This window comes from Prunus avium, chromosome 3 (genome assembly GCF_965620075.1).
Source record: "Prunus avium chromosome 3, drPruAviu1.hap1.1, whole genome shotgun sequence".
NCBI classification, from domain to species: Eukaryota; Viridiplantae; Streptophyta; class Magnoliopsida; order Rosales; family Rosaceae; genus Prunus; species Prunus avium.
In genome coordinates, this window is record NC_142286.1 from 12,528,011 (window position 1) to 12,543,032 (window position 15,022).

Here is a 15,022-nt window from a genome sequence, read left to right on the forward strand (position 1 = left end):
TTTGAAGGGCTTTCCGATTTTTCCTTGAGCTGGGCTGCATATGCTTGGAAAGATAATTCAAAGAGCTTCAAGATCCAGATTTGTCCAGATTTTGTAGGAGGGAAGATCAAGCCCAAAACAAGCCCACAAGCTAACTGCAATGAAGTCAATTCCAATCTATTTTCGGTAGTCAACTTGCATGGCCCAAAATGTACACTTGTACTGCTCAGATGGGAATGCATTCTTCATAAACGTTGTTCCAATCGGTGTCTATTATGACATATCCAAATTTAAGCCCCATTGGATATATATTGAAACCTCAGGCCTTCCTACACCAAGCCTGGTTCAGATGAATTCGTTTTTCCAGCAACACATGTGCAACAGCAAAAGAACTTTATTAGCCAGCAACAAAGACTAGCAGCACATGGGTTGGCAGCAAATAAAGAGCTAGACCTCCATGCTAAAAGAAGAAACCAGCAAACCCATGTGAAGAAAGCTTGAGGTGCAACAAAAGAAGTATGGGAGGGAATTGATTCCAATCACACTAACATAGACAAGATGAAGTGGGAGTTATAAATTGTATTAAAAGAGGAATGGTGGTGTTGGAATTCATCATGATGTTCCTCCCTCTTAGCCCTATAAATAGAGAAGTCTTCAAGCTTCAAAACACAACCCCAAGGGGGGGAGCTCTTAAACACTTCTCTAGAGCTCCCCACCCTTCTCTCCCTCAAATTCTCTTAGTTTCTCTTTCTAGTTTTCAATTGTTATAATGAAATATTTGTGCTGAAATTCTTCTTAAGTTTTTCTTAGTTCCACTTTACTTTTCATTATTATGTAAATTCTTTTCTTTAGTTTCAAGTTTGATTAGTTTCCAAGTTTCAATTATGGTTTTTGTTCTTATTCATTATGCTTATAAGTTAATATGCTAGTTTGAATGATTGATCACCATTTAGGCTTGCATGTTAGCTATCTTGGTTTGAATTAAGAGTAGACACCATGCTTTAATTCGAATTGAACTATGAATAGGAAGAGTATGTATGGACATTCGACAACAGGGATTAGATACATACTTGGTTGTTTAAAATGTTCTTCTATGCTTACTGGATTCCTAAAGCTTAGTTTAGGTTAGACAACAGATGATCAAATTAGGGAATTAGGAATACAAGGTTAGGACCAAACACCATGGCTTAATCATACTTTAGCTAGAATCAATCCGTTAATCTAATTGAACTTGGGAACTTATTTGCTTGAGTTATTTCCTTTTTTCTTGTTTTATTTATTTTCTTTTTCATTTCTGTTTTGTGTAGGGGAAATGAATTGGATCATTCAATCACCAATCCTCGTGGGATCGACCTCGCACTTACATATGCTATACTACCAAACGGCTCATGCACTTGCGAGTATCACAAGTTGAGGATGCAGCTGAATCGACGCAACAGTTAAAACTTAACAAAATTTGAAGAAAGTTTACAAAAATTCAAATTTTTCCTTGAATTGTGTTTCGAATGAAAAATTATAAGGATAAAATTCACAAAATTAAAACTACGGGGATCAAAGTGATAAAATAAAACCGGTAAACTACAAAGACCAAGAATAACGTTTTGTTTTTTTTATGTTTGTTGTTTTCTAAAAGAGTGAGTAATGAAAGAAAAAAGAACTTTTGGAGTTGAGTATTATAATTTTGGTTTAGTTGTTGTTTTGCCCCTTGTTCTTTCACTCGAATCTAACCATCCTCTTGCAGTCTCAACAAAACTTTGCCAATTGTGCTTTTACTCAATGTGTGTGTTTGGATAAGGGAGTTTAAATGACCTAAATAGAAAATTAGAGAAACCACCATTACAACTACATATATTATACAAAAACTCTTAGAGAGTCTATTTGGAGAAGAAAAATTCTCAACTAGCCACTTGTCATTCTAATTAGCTCTTAGGGCAGTTCCAGCAATAAGGGCTGGGGGGGGCAGCTGCTGGGGCCCATGAAACCAGGGCATCCCTCAGGCAAGATGAGCCCTAGTTCAAGCCCGGGTTTTCTGATGTCAACAACAACAACAACAACAAAATTTAATCGAAAAAAATCTTTAAAAAATACAAAAAATTTCATATTTTTTTTAAATAAATACTTAGTCATAGTTTTTCACTTCCCACACCAAAAATCTATACAAATTTCTCTCCTCATATCTCATGTGAATAGTTGTTGCCATGGCAATTGATGGAAACACCACAACCTTTTGCAAGGGCAGCCACTATTCACGTGAATAGTAGCTGCCCTAGTCCGCCCCTTGCCATGGCAAAGGACAAACTGCTGGAAGTGCTCTTACTGTGTCATCATTTTCCCACTCAAAAATACAGCATGGTATTTTTTTTTCCTAAAAAATATAATGTTATAATGCCCTTTATGTCAATAAAACTATTAACATATTGACGTGACATGAACATTTTTGTAATTTGAGCAACTAAAAAAATTATATCACAAAAAGTTAAAAAGGAACTAAAATGCGCCCATCTATGCCTCACGTGCCCATGGACATCTAAATTTTTGGGGCCCTCTTTACCGTTTATACAATTTTATACAAATAAAAAAAATATATATATATATGCCAGTTTAATAAATTAGGTGTCAATGAGTACGTGAGTGACTTTCAAACATTGATGCAGTGAGGCTCACACATGTTTCCTAAGCTAATAAAGATTGCCTCAAGTATGGATGTACGAAGTTACATAATTACATGGTTTGTGACATACTAAGTTACAGAATAGTATATAATATGCTAAATTGTAGTAATGGTCCCTCAACTAAGACAAAACTTTAATTTTCATCCCTTATATTGTTAAATTATTACGGTGGTACTTTAATTATTCCTCCACTTTTAGAAATCGTCATTTCTGTTAGAGTAATGCTATTTGGACACACAACATTAACACACTTAGTGACACCCGCTGATGTGATGTGTCAATGTATCATTTGCTCTTCATTTCTTCTCGTTTTCTGTTCAGCGAATGATACATTGACACATCAGCCGGTGTCAACTAAGTGTGTCAATGTTGTGTGTCCAAATAGCATTACTCTTTCCATTATCTTAGTCAACTTATCTTCCCCTTCGTTAACCAGAACCCAAACCTAGAAGCAAAAGAGAGAGAGAGAAAGAGAGAGAGAGAGAGAGAGAGAAATGATTAACCCCCTCAACGAACCAGAAGCCCAACCCATAGCTACAATTTTGCCAATACACAAACGCATAGCTACACATAGCCAATACACGAACCAGGAACCTTCGGCTTTTGGTTTCTCTCTCACAACACCCCAATGTCTTTTTAGAGAGAGAGAGAGATATATATATATATATATAAGCAAAAGAAAAGATGCATATGCTTCTCTGTTTTTATCAGATCTAGGGTGGAGGATGGAGGATGGGGGTTGGGGTTCTGGGTTCAAGGGTGTTGGGGTTGCAGGCTACGGTAGAGGGTCCTGGGTTCGTGGGTGTTGGTGTTGGGGGAAGAAGAAATCGTCGGGGGAAGTGGGAGAGAGAGAGAGAGAGAGAGAGAGAGAGAGAGAGAGAGAGAGAGAGAGAGAGAGAGAGAGAGAGAGAGAGAGAGAGAGAGAGAGAGAGAGAGAGAGAGAGAGAGAGAGAGAGAGAGAGAGAGAGAGAGAGAAATTATGAATTTCCCAAATTGCCCTTAATTTTGATAGAAAATTTAATTAAGTTGATGGAAAGACCAATGATGCAACATGAGGTTTAATTGAAACACCACCGTAACAATTTAACAATATCAGGGACGAAAAGTAAAATTTGGTCTTAGTCGAGGGACCATTGCTACAATTTAATTAGCCTATATAATATGTGTGTGTCTTGAAATTATTCTTATTTGGAGTTGTAGCTAGTTTAAAGTTATATATTTTCCTTTTGATAGTTAAGGTGTGCTTCGCTATGTATTTGATTCCAAATAATTAAGTGTTGGTTGAATTGGGTATGCAACATTAATACACAACAACTAAATGAAACTAGAGAAGTTTTTGCAGCTTTATATTAAGCTTTCCAGTTTACTTACAGATACAGTCTTCATTAAGTATTAGTTTCATACATATTGCAATACCTACAACCTATGCAGTAGGGTAAGAGGCTTCCATAGCAATGCCACATAGGCCTTCCTTAGCATCAACATCTCTTTGCATTCTTATGTATCCTTCTTCACCCCATTCCGTGCCCCATGAGTTTTTCACCAACCAATACTTAGTCCCATCATCACTGACTCCATAACCAATAGCCGTAACACCATGGTCTAGGCTCGTTCCACAAGTTCCTGTAAAGACACCACTTGAATAGAATTGGAAGTCAGAACCACTAGCGTCAATGGCAACAGAAACAGGTTGATGAGCGACAGCGTTAAGAAGGGCATTTTCATCGTTTGCAGGAACATCTTCGTGGCCAGTTATCTTGGCTGCAATGTTAGCTTCCTTCTTGGTGTTGCATGTACCATCAACACCGTTGTAGGGGTAGTTAGCTTCCGTGCTAAGCCCATGATTTTGTTGGATGAACTGAAAGGCATCATCCATTAAACCACCCTCACAACCTTGGTCTACACCTTTGGTGTCGCAATCAACAAGCTCCTGCTCAGACAAAGAGACCAGTTTACCAGTTGTAAGTTGAGTAATTCCTTCTGTAGCTGCCACTGCTGAAAATGCCCAACAACATCCTGTATTTTGATTGCACATAAAAGCAGTTAGAATTACAGAAGAAAAAAAAAATCCAAAAGGAGAACATGTAGTGTTTCTCTAATTTACCACATTGGCCTTGGTCCTTGATGGGTGTTACAGCTCCTTTCTTTCTCCAATCCATCGTAGCTGGCACTGATGCTACATTTTCATACTTGAAAGACGTCGTTTTTGTGGAACATTCATGCCCCTTAAATCTATTTCTTGAGGCTATGAATTCTTCATTTGTAAGGTCTGTAAATTGATTGACTCTTAATTTGTAAGGTTTGCTTGCATCGGCGTTGGAAGATTCTATATATGCAACATTTTCCTTAAATATCTTGAAATGCTTTTCCTTCTCTTCATTGTCGGTATATACACGCCCGTAACGAGCCATCCATTCTTCGTGTCTCCCATGCATGGATGATGCATCTTGAAGACTGCGAGAAGTGGCTTCAGAAGACCATGCACCCAACATCATGATTAACGCCAAACAAGTACATAATTTGCACAGCTGCAGGTTAATGGACTCCATGGTGGCAAGTGGAAGCAAGTAGAATTTGATAAAGAAAAGGAATTAAAGAGTAGGTATATGGAAATGGGAGACTCCTCCGCAGTTTATGTAGAGCGTTTCTTTGCCATCTCCGTGCCCCAAAAAATGCTCTGCCATTAATCTTCGTGACCCCAAAAATGTTCTGATATGGACCCATAGCTTATAATATAAATATGACCATTAGTATAATTCATTGATGTGTGACGATGAGTTATTGGTCACAAAGGGCCCTACTATTTTCCATCGTCCTTTTGTGCATAGTGTTCACAATGGGCCCTACTATTTAGCAGTTGGATCCTAAACTAAGGAGGACCATTTGGGGACCAATACACGTACCAGAACATGCTTGTTATTTTTTCCTAATTTTGATAATTAAATGCTGAATTTATGATTTAATGTTTTTTTAAAGTCCGATATTATTTGGGTGGTGCATGATTGTAGAATACTTCTGTCACAGTTACAAGGCTGTTTTCTTGCTTTTGTAGGTCGGGATCGGGGGAGGCCAATTTAGCGGTCCATAGACTAGCTCGTTTTCTTTTTGTCTTTAATTAGAGTATCTTTATAGTATGAGAACTCTTCTAATATCATACAAGATGTTTTCGTTGAAAAGATCTTATAATTTCTATTTGCTTCAATAAAGTCGTTTCCTTACATTTTCTTATGTTCAAAGTGGTTTTCAATTGCTCTATAGTCTATATATGAAAGTATTAGACACAATAATCACATGTTTATCTTGCAGAAAGCTGTTTGATTAAATGTAAAATGTTTATCTAGTATTGCAGATAAGCTGTTTGATTAAATGTCACTGTAGAAACCATTTCCATTTCCATTTTTATTTCCATCGAGTGTTCACGAAAATACAGCTTTATCTCAATTCTCAATCATATGAAGTCAGTCCAGATGAATGACTTAATGATCTAACTACTAATATTGAAAATAGACACTTCTAATCCGGTGACGCTTACCCAGCAAATCCTTGTCTCGTGCACTCAGGATTTCGGATTTGGTTTCCTTCAACTTCAACTTCAAGTCTGTGGCTGTGGGAAACTTGTTCTTAATACGAATCTTCAATGCATCTGCAGGCAAAGGATCAGAAGATGCTACTGCTTCAGAATCAGTGCCAGAGAAGTAGCAATTCGGCATTCTTGATTTATTTAACTCTGGAGCTTCTTCCACTTCTTTCTGTCTATTATTCCCTCCATATCTGCACCATGCACCAGTTATCTTGAGAACCATATTTGATTTCCTTTTGGTTCCTCCAAGCAGTTCCCAAGATTGCTCTTTTGCTTCTCCCAAGTAATTGTTATTCTCCTTCTTGGATTCTTTCCGCTTTCTCTGTTTCTCCAACTTCAGATTCAGAGCCTCTTCTTCTTCTTCTTTCCGCACATTTGCTTGATTCTTCATCAACCCATCTTGGTTACTTGGCACAGAAACAAACACTGCATCCTTGGATTTCTGCAACTTCTGAAACTTGAGCAAAGATTGATCCCCAATTCTCAGCTCCTCAAGTTCTGCCCTTGCAAATGGGTTTTCAAGAAGCATTATCTCACTCCCCTTCTGATAATCAATTGGGGTAGCTTCTTTCAGTTCCATGGTCTTTTTTAGAACAATCTTTCTGGGCTATCTTCTAATTTCGTCTTCTTCTTTTAGCTTTCTTCTAAACTGAAATGTAATGCCATGCTCCCTGTGCTAACAGAATTGAGATTCTTTATAACTGCTTTCTGTGCTATATGGATTAGATAGAGAAGAGTTTTGGAGGGAAAAAACCAACCGATCGAAACAGGTTCTGGGCTTTTATGGACCAATCACACCACTAGTGGGCTTTTATACTTTTACTGTACTGATCGAAATTGAACTTAATAAATGTAATCACTCTGCTAGATTTTCTATTGACCTCATTTGGAATCTCGTTACACAAATGTACAAGTTTAAGTTTCCCAAGTATCTGGGGATTGAGCACTTAGGCTTTATCGACACTTGAGAGAACTCAACCCCACGCAAGGACGGAATCAGGAATTTGTCAATGGATGGGCTAGCTAAAGTTATTAGTTTAAAATCTAATGCTCTTTTTTTTTTACTTACAATTTATAGTGTTTCTAGAAATAAAAGTACACGTTAAATCATTAGATATTTATAAAAATACTCAATCCTAGACATGTATTTATAAAAATACCCAAGCACTATTTAAACATAGAAACATACACAAAATGGGTTTTGGGTATGTGTGTAATGATGGGTTTTGGGTATGTTTATAAATGGGTTTTGAGTGTGTGTAATGATGAGTTTTGGGTATGTTTATAAAGTGTTTTGGGTGTTAGGTATTTTTATAATTTCAGCCCCCATTTTGGGTATTTTAGTGAAACTCCCTTAAATCATATCAACCACGCTAATTAATTGTAAAGGGTGATATGATTTCTCAGAGTTGGTAAAACGATTTTTAGAAAACTTACCTATAAACATTCAAAGATGTATTGCAACTTTGCTTAAGAACGTCATACATACAGAGATGTATCGAAGTCCTCTTTCTGTTTTTCAGTTTCACAGTTTCACAATTGCGTTTCTTATTTCGTGCTCTTGTTTCACAGTTTCGTAAGCGACTCACCAATTCTTTATTTTTGATATCTCCTAAGTCCTTATTTGGGTAGCATAAGATCTAAAAGTTTTAATTTCGCATGCATGTTCTCCACAATATTTCTGTTGCTTGTGTTTGTCGATGTTCAAACGTCATCTATTTGGTCCCTCTCAATTATGTTAGTGAGATGGGGTTTGTTCTGCACATTTCTTTGTATTTTTACTTTTAGAGTTGTTTTGTTGTGGCCTCCTTTCCGGGATCCTCCCCTTCTGTTGCATGTTTTTTTTCCCATACAAGCCTTGGCAATTTCAAGTAGGGAGCAGTTATTGGCGGTTCATTTGATCCCTCGCATACGAGAAAAACTTCCGTGGCACAGGGATGCCAGGGTCAGTAAGACACCTCAGTATCCCACCCCAATCATATGATGCCAGCTGTCTATTATTTTGACTTCTCTTTTTCCTCTCCACTCTCTCCTCCTTTATCTCTTTCCTTTTGTATTTTCTCTCTCACTTGCAAGTGCTGCTACAACCCTCTTTTTTTCATTTTTTTTTTTCTGGTCTTAACCTTCAGTCAGTCCTTCCACCTCTCAATCTCAGTGTTAATTAGTCTCTCTTTCAAATCACAGAGTTGATTAACTATTATCTAATTTCAGTGGCTGGTAAATTTGCAAGCAATTGAGATTGGGGAACAAAAATGAAACTAAGCCCAATAATGAATCATTACCCATCAAAATGCACAAGAAAAAAGAGTTAAGAAATCTGAGAATGAGAACTGTGATTTAGGGGGAAGAGCTACATGAATTACACAGTTTAACAAGGAAGATACTGTTTATTTATTTATTAAAACATGGTTTTTTTTTTCTAAGAAGCACAAATACAGATACGAATACGGTGATACGATATGACACGACACCACTGCAAAAAAAAGTGTCATTACCGACCAACATTTTCCGAGGGCCCCGAAATTCACTCAGTAAAAGTGTTTTTTTCGATCAAAAAATGTTGTTCGTTGGAAATATGTCACGGGCCTGAAATTTATTTTCAACAAAGGAAATACTTGTTCGGTTCATTTTTACACATGATTTTTCATGTTATTCACCCACTATTTTGAGTTAGTTCTTGACATTTTATAGCTTTTTACTTCCTTTTTGTGTTTTCTTAGATTTTGCCTTGGTTGGGATGAAAATGAGCTAAAAGTGCATTATTAGTTATAAATTCTGTTTTTGTTCATTTTCGTAGGTCAACTTATTGGCCTGGGATCAACATGCTCTGGTGCTCGGATGAGGTCATGATCTTCATGAGACTTGTTCCAATGGATGTTAACTACAACATATCCAAATTTGAGCTCCATTGGACAAGTATTGCCTATCCAACCAATCCATCATGTTACCACAGTTCTGGAAATCCGGATTTGGCTAGCTTTTACCTCCCTTGTGTCATCTTAACTTCTTGTTACCATAACTCTTGGTAACAAGGAATTACATTTGTAAAATAGATATTTTCTGAGCTTTTGGCATCTTTGTGAAGTCAAAGCTCCATCATGGCAAGGGGACAATGGGCTAAGGCTTTATCAAAGGTGGTAGTTTTATATTAAAAGGTAAAAGCTGGAAAGGAGGAGAGAGGGAGGAGAAGTCAAAATTGCAATCTGATATTGGGAGCCTTTTGATCGTGGGAAATCAGGCTATTCCACATTCTACACAACTTGAGAGCAGCTTTTGGGGAGCTAAGAGCAAGGAAGGAGAAGGAGGTGCAGCCAAGGAAGAAAGGAGAAGACTTCCACCATTGAAGACTTCAAGCTTTCATCATTTCCAAATCTGTAAACTCCTTCTAGTTATATTTCGAGTTTGTATTTGGAATAAGTATGAGCAACTAAACTCCATAGCTGGGGCTTAGGTTGAAGCCCTAAACATGATTACCTTATTGTTTTGATGCTTGAGTGTATGAATTTCTAGATGTTGTTGATGAACCCCATTCACTAATTGAATTTTATGATATGTGTTTGCTTCCTTTGCTTAATCACCTTAGGTTGTATGCATGTAGCTAAAGTTGAGAAGTTGTGTAAGATAACCAAGAACACAATTTCTAATTAGCAACAAATGATTGAACTTGTTTAAGTGAGCATCATGTGAATTGGTTTCTTGACAACAATTGATGAATTCCAATTCACCAAATTAATCTATCCTTGATGTGTGTTTTCCTTGATTGATTACCTTTGAAAGCATGCTTCTTGAGGTTGTTGGGATTATGTGTATCTTCATGTTTTCCTAAGCAATAGATGGATGGAGTAAGAACCATCCATGTGAATTGGTTTCTTGAATACCTAATGTAAACACCATGCTATTAGGGTTCTTGTGATGTTCATATTCTCTTTGAACTTAATGGGTTTTCCTTGCAATCGAATCGAAGTACGAACCATACCTAGGTTCGGTTATGAGGAGGGCACAAGTATTGTAGCACGAACCATGCACTTTACGTATATTAGAGAGAATCAATGCGTCTTGAGCCACGACCCATGGTCTTGATTGCGAACATCTTCATCAATACATTTAGAGTTCATCACTTGAGTATCCATGAACATGGGTAGAATTGTTTAGGGTGGATTCCGAAACCCTAGTGTTTGTTACATTTTAATTTCACATTTTGATAATTCATCTCTGCCATTCACATTTAAATTCAAAGTCCATTTACTTTCATGCAATAGAAATAGGTCACTTGAACCAAATCAAAAAACCCCCCCCAATGTGTGTGTGAGTTGCGTGTTTGACACGTTTTGTGTCTTTGTCACTGAATTTTGTTTGTTTCCGTAATTGTTTTGGACTTTTGGTCCGCGTTGTGTTCTTGCATTTTCTGTTCTGATTCCAACCGTATAAAGAACGTGAATTTTGGATAAACGGTTGGAAAGTTATAGGTCAAAAAATGGACAGAGGTCGAAACTGAAAAACAGAGAAACGAATCTGTCCAAATGGTGATAAACGGGTGATAGAAAGTGCTGTTTGTGTTTTTCTTTGTTTTCTTGTGTTGTTTCATTTCTTTTATCTTCCTTACTTCATTTTTAGTTTCCAATTTGTATTGTGTTTGTGTGTTGTGTAAAATTAGTGTTCTTTACGTACTCAAATTAGAACTTATAGGAAACCGACAAGTTCTTCGTGGGATCGACCCCGTACTTACATAATCTATACTTCATTAGATTCGTGCACTTGCGGGTATTTTTAATTGGTTGTTTGCACATTAATTTGTGTCCTTTTAGGAATGCAACAATTTTTGGCGCCGTTGCCGGGGAACTGGCACGGTTGCTTATTTGTTTTGTTTGAGTATGTTTAGAGTACTTAGTTTTATTTTTGTTTATTGATTGTTGTTTCATTTTATCTTGATTTGTTTTTGTTTCTTTTTCTTACAGGAACATCCGAGGAGTCACCTCCACCATCTCCAATGGCAGCCGCAACTGAAATTGTGGAACTTACTATGTAAGAATACTCCAATAAATTTGTGATGGAAGAAGCAAATGTTTTTGGCTCATTTCATAATGAATTGCCTATGAATGAATATTTCCGACAAACATACAATTCGGAGTGGAGAAATAATTCAAACTTCTGGTGGACCGACAATCCAAATTTTCAACAAGGGTCATATCAACCATATCAAGGCCAACATAATACTTGTCCACCTTATGGTCAACCCCAATATTATAATCCACCACCACTTAGTCAATCTCACCAACCACCTCAAGGACCAACTTTGGAAGAAATTGTTGCTTCAATGGTTAGACACACAGATAGTTTCATCATGCAGAGGAATGACACCCATATGCAGAGGAATGATGCCCACATGCAGAAAATGGTTAAGGCCATTGCCAATCTAGAAAATCAAGTGGGGCAAATTGTCACATCTTTGAGTCAAAGGGAAGCTAGGATAATGTCTAGCCAAACAGTGATACAAAATGGGCGTGAGCATGTTCAAGCAGTTACCTTGAGAACTGGTAAGGTAATTGGTGAAATTGATGGTTCTAAAAATTTGATTCACAATGTTGATGAAATGCAGGTTGAGCAAGTGATTGGGCCTAAGGAAAAGGATGAAATCAACAAGGGGGAAGATAAACAAGCAGCATCTTCACCTGAGTGGATCCCAAAGCATGAACTTGCAAGAAGGGCAAGAAAGGAGAAGGTAAGTCGTGAACCTACTGATGAAGATATCTTACATGCTCCTTTTCCTCACAGGTTGATGAGTTCTAGGAAAAATCAACATGCCAAGGACATATTGGAAACTTTCAAGCAAGTGCAAGTCAATATTCCTTCCTTGGATGCAAACAAGCTCAAGGAATGCGAAACTGTTGCATTAACGGAAGAGGTTTCTGCTGTTTTGCAAAGGAAGCTTCCTCCCAATTTGCAAGATCCAGGAAGTTTCACAATTCCTTGTATAGTTGGTGATAAATTGTTTGAGGAACCTTTAATTGATTTCGGTGCTTCAATTAATCTAATGCCATATTCTGTTTTTGAAGTACTAAAGGAAGACAAGCTGAACATCCATGTTCCAAGCACCAATCATATGTTCAATGTCACTCCTTCTACTCAAATGAGAAGGCCACCCGACCCTAAATATGTGCCTCATCCATCTAATCCACGTATTGAAGAGCGCTTAAAATTGCTTTTGAAACCTACTCATGTGCATAAAAAGAAAAGAATACGAAATGGGTTGATTAGATGGCAAAGGGATTTGAAGAAACTTCATGTTCGGCACAAGGAGGCGATTGAGCCAAAACCCCCCAAGTGACCCAAGTATGTTGGAAGTCCGGCAAAAGACTTTAAACTTAGCGCTTCTTGGGAGGCAACCCAAGGTGAATAGAAGAAGTTTGTTGTCGTCCTAATCGCTTCAAAGTGGAGTTTCTCTAGACTCAAACTTACTTTTATTTTACTTTATTTATGTATTTTCCTTTTGAGTTAGGATTTCAATCTCCAACCAAGGTAATTTCGATTTTCTTGTTGTTTCTCTTTGTTTTTCTTACTTTTACTTTCCTTTACTTGTTTGTGTTTCTATTTTGTTGTTAAGTTTGGGAAGTAAATTGCTTCATGATTGCACACACTGAACTTTGGCTCAAATGTTTATTTCATTCCATACATGTGATTCCAAACACAAACTTGAAAAAAAAAAAAAAAAAAAAAAAAAAAAACATAAATTTCTCAATCACATGTTCATTGTTGCATTTTGCACCACCTGAGGCTTCTGCTAATTGCCTCTGTCTGTTCTTGCTTGTAGAACCTGCAACAGCTCTACATGATCTTCATTCCTCTTTTGCAGCATCTCTACATGCTGGCTGGCACTGTAGAGCCGCTTCTGCAGGTCCGCCACCAGAGCTTTCAGGGCCGCCACCTCCTCACTCAGTGCCCCGCACTCTCGTGTTCTCGCCAGTAGGCGCATGCCCAAATTTGTGGCCGAGACCGCGTTGAGCACAGTTAGATTGTGGGACTCGTCCACTGCCATCTGGTCAGACCTCTGCGCCACATGCAGATGATCTGCAACTGTAAGTCTGCTGACAGTCATGCCCTCCGGCATTACTGCCCTTCGCGGCACCACCTCAGAGAAGTTTGAGGCCGAGCCATGATGGTATGAGGAGTTTGGGAAGATAGGGTTTGGAGGAGCCCGTATCTGGGCATTTGGTGGTGCAAGCGACAACTCAAGGTTAAGGTCATCAACAAGCATATCTGGGGATGCCATTGATTTTTCTGTCTGGGCTTTTGATGGTTTTTCTTGAGTTTGCAGGTTGAAATGCAGGATGCTCATTCTTTCAACCGAGAAGTGGTTTAAATAGACTTATTCTCATAGGGGAGCCGACACCACTTTGTATTTCCGGAGCAATTTGCGGATGAGTCAAGTTAAACAGGGAAGCATTTCTGCTTTCACTTTACTTTCTTTCCCTCCCTGTTTTCTGGTGCATTATGTTTTGATTTCTTTTTAGTTTGTCGTCTTTGTTTTATTTCCGTTGGGGAAGTGTGCTTTGTTTCTTTTTAGTTTGTCACATTCCCTTTATTCAAGTTTGGGAAGTGCGTTTTGTTTTTCTTCTTTGTCTTTTGCAACTTTCTTTTCTTTTATTTCCGAAAACGAGAAATTGAAAAAAGAAAAAATAAAAAAATAAAAAAATAAAATAAAAATTCACCGAAAGGCAAAGACAAACAGGCACACCAATAATACACTAGAATCATTTTTTTCCAGTGCTCGGTGTCTCGACCATAGGACCCTTGAGTTTAGCCCTTTGGCTATCCACTTCCGGGGCTTCACGCACAGCCTCTTGGGGCTCATCACTCGAGCTCCCAAAGATTGCATTCTTAGCTTGAGCGTAACCACTCTCGCGGTCTGTTTTCTTGCGTTTTCCCGGTCGGTCTATGTCCTCTAGCTGCTTTCTCATGTCATGGGCGTAAACACTTACCATCTTTGAGAGATTTTTGTTCTCTTCCCGCAACGCCTCCAGCTGGTGTCGATTCACCTTTAGTATCCTTGCCTTTTCTGTTTTTAAACTTTTAATAATACTCTGGCACTCTTCAACCATACTTCGCTCTGCCGCCAACTGACCTCTTAGCACCTCCACCTCATGGGACTTCGCAATTAGGCGATGACCCACACTTGCGACTGTTGCTGTGCTTTGCACGCTTAGTGCCAGAGCATCGCTCACGACCCGGTTGTCATCCCTTGATCCCAGCACCCGTATATCCTTGGGAGTCACTAGATTTCTAGCAACTCCAAGGGCAACATCGTTGTCCAGCAGTATCGAGTCATTCACTGTCACGTGCCCCCGTGCTGAGGCAAAGTAGGGCATCCACACTGGTGCCACTGCTTGGCCCTGAGTCTGAGTTGGTTGAGCTAGGTTGAGATCCAGCGAGAATGGGTAGGAAGAGGCCATTTGAACTTTCTTTTCTTTTGTTCTTGCTTTTCTCTTTTGTGTGTTTCTGAGTTTTGTGTGTTTTGCCCCAACTCTTTCTCTTCTTCTTTTATAGAGTTAGTTTCTACGTAACCCTAGCCACTGCGCTTCTGGTTTGGCGCGGCCCTTGCGGCCTATCCCCCTCTATCGCCTCACCTGTCCCCCAACCCCTTTAATTGCATTTCCGCCTTTCAGCGCTTTCAAGAAACGAAAGTCGTCACGCCTTCCTATGAAGGCAATAATTCTGGCTTGGGACCGTGAGAGAGACCTCTGCTTGTCGGCACGTCTCTCACTTTGTATCCCGTGACTCACAAGAGCCGAGACAT

At 38.6% G+C, this 15,022-nt stretch overlaps 1 protein-coding gene across 1 annotated transcript; it reads right to left on the reverse strand.

Moving 5' to 3' along the window:
* Positions 1-3,958: 3,958 nt before the first annotated feature.
* LOC110769059 (senescence-specific cysteine protease SAG39-like) lies at positions 3,959-5,227 on the reverse strand. Its single transcript, XM_021972958.2, has 2 exons — positions 4,756-5,227; positions 3,959-4,667 (listed from the first exon to the last, which is right to left on the reverse strand). Exons 1-2 carry the CDS (start codon positions 5,198-5,200, stop codon positions 4,075-4,077), a joined length of 1,038 nt encoding a protein of 345 aa, XP_021828650.2. The 5' UTR covers positions 5,201-5,227; the 3' UTR covers positions 3,959-4,074.
* Between the last annotated feature and the right edge of the window lie 9,795 nt (positions 5,228-15,022).

Excerpts from the sequence above, each read along its gene's own strand:
- LOC110769059 (XM_021972958.2), bottom strand. The coding sequence starts at position 5,200 with ATGGAGTCCATTAACCTGCAGCTGTGCAAATTATGTACTTGTTTGGCG. Across the intron at positions 4,668-4,755 it reads CAAGGACCAAGGCCAATGTG|GATGTTGTTGGGCATTTTCA; the intron begins GTAAATTAGAGA and ends ATCAAAATACAG.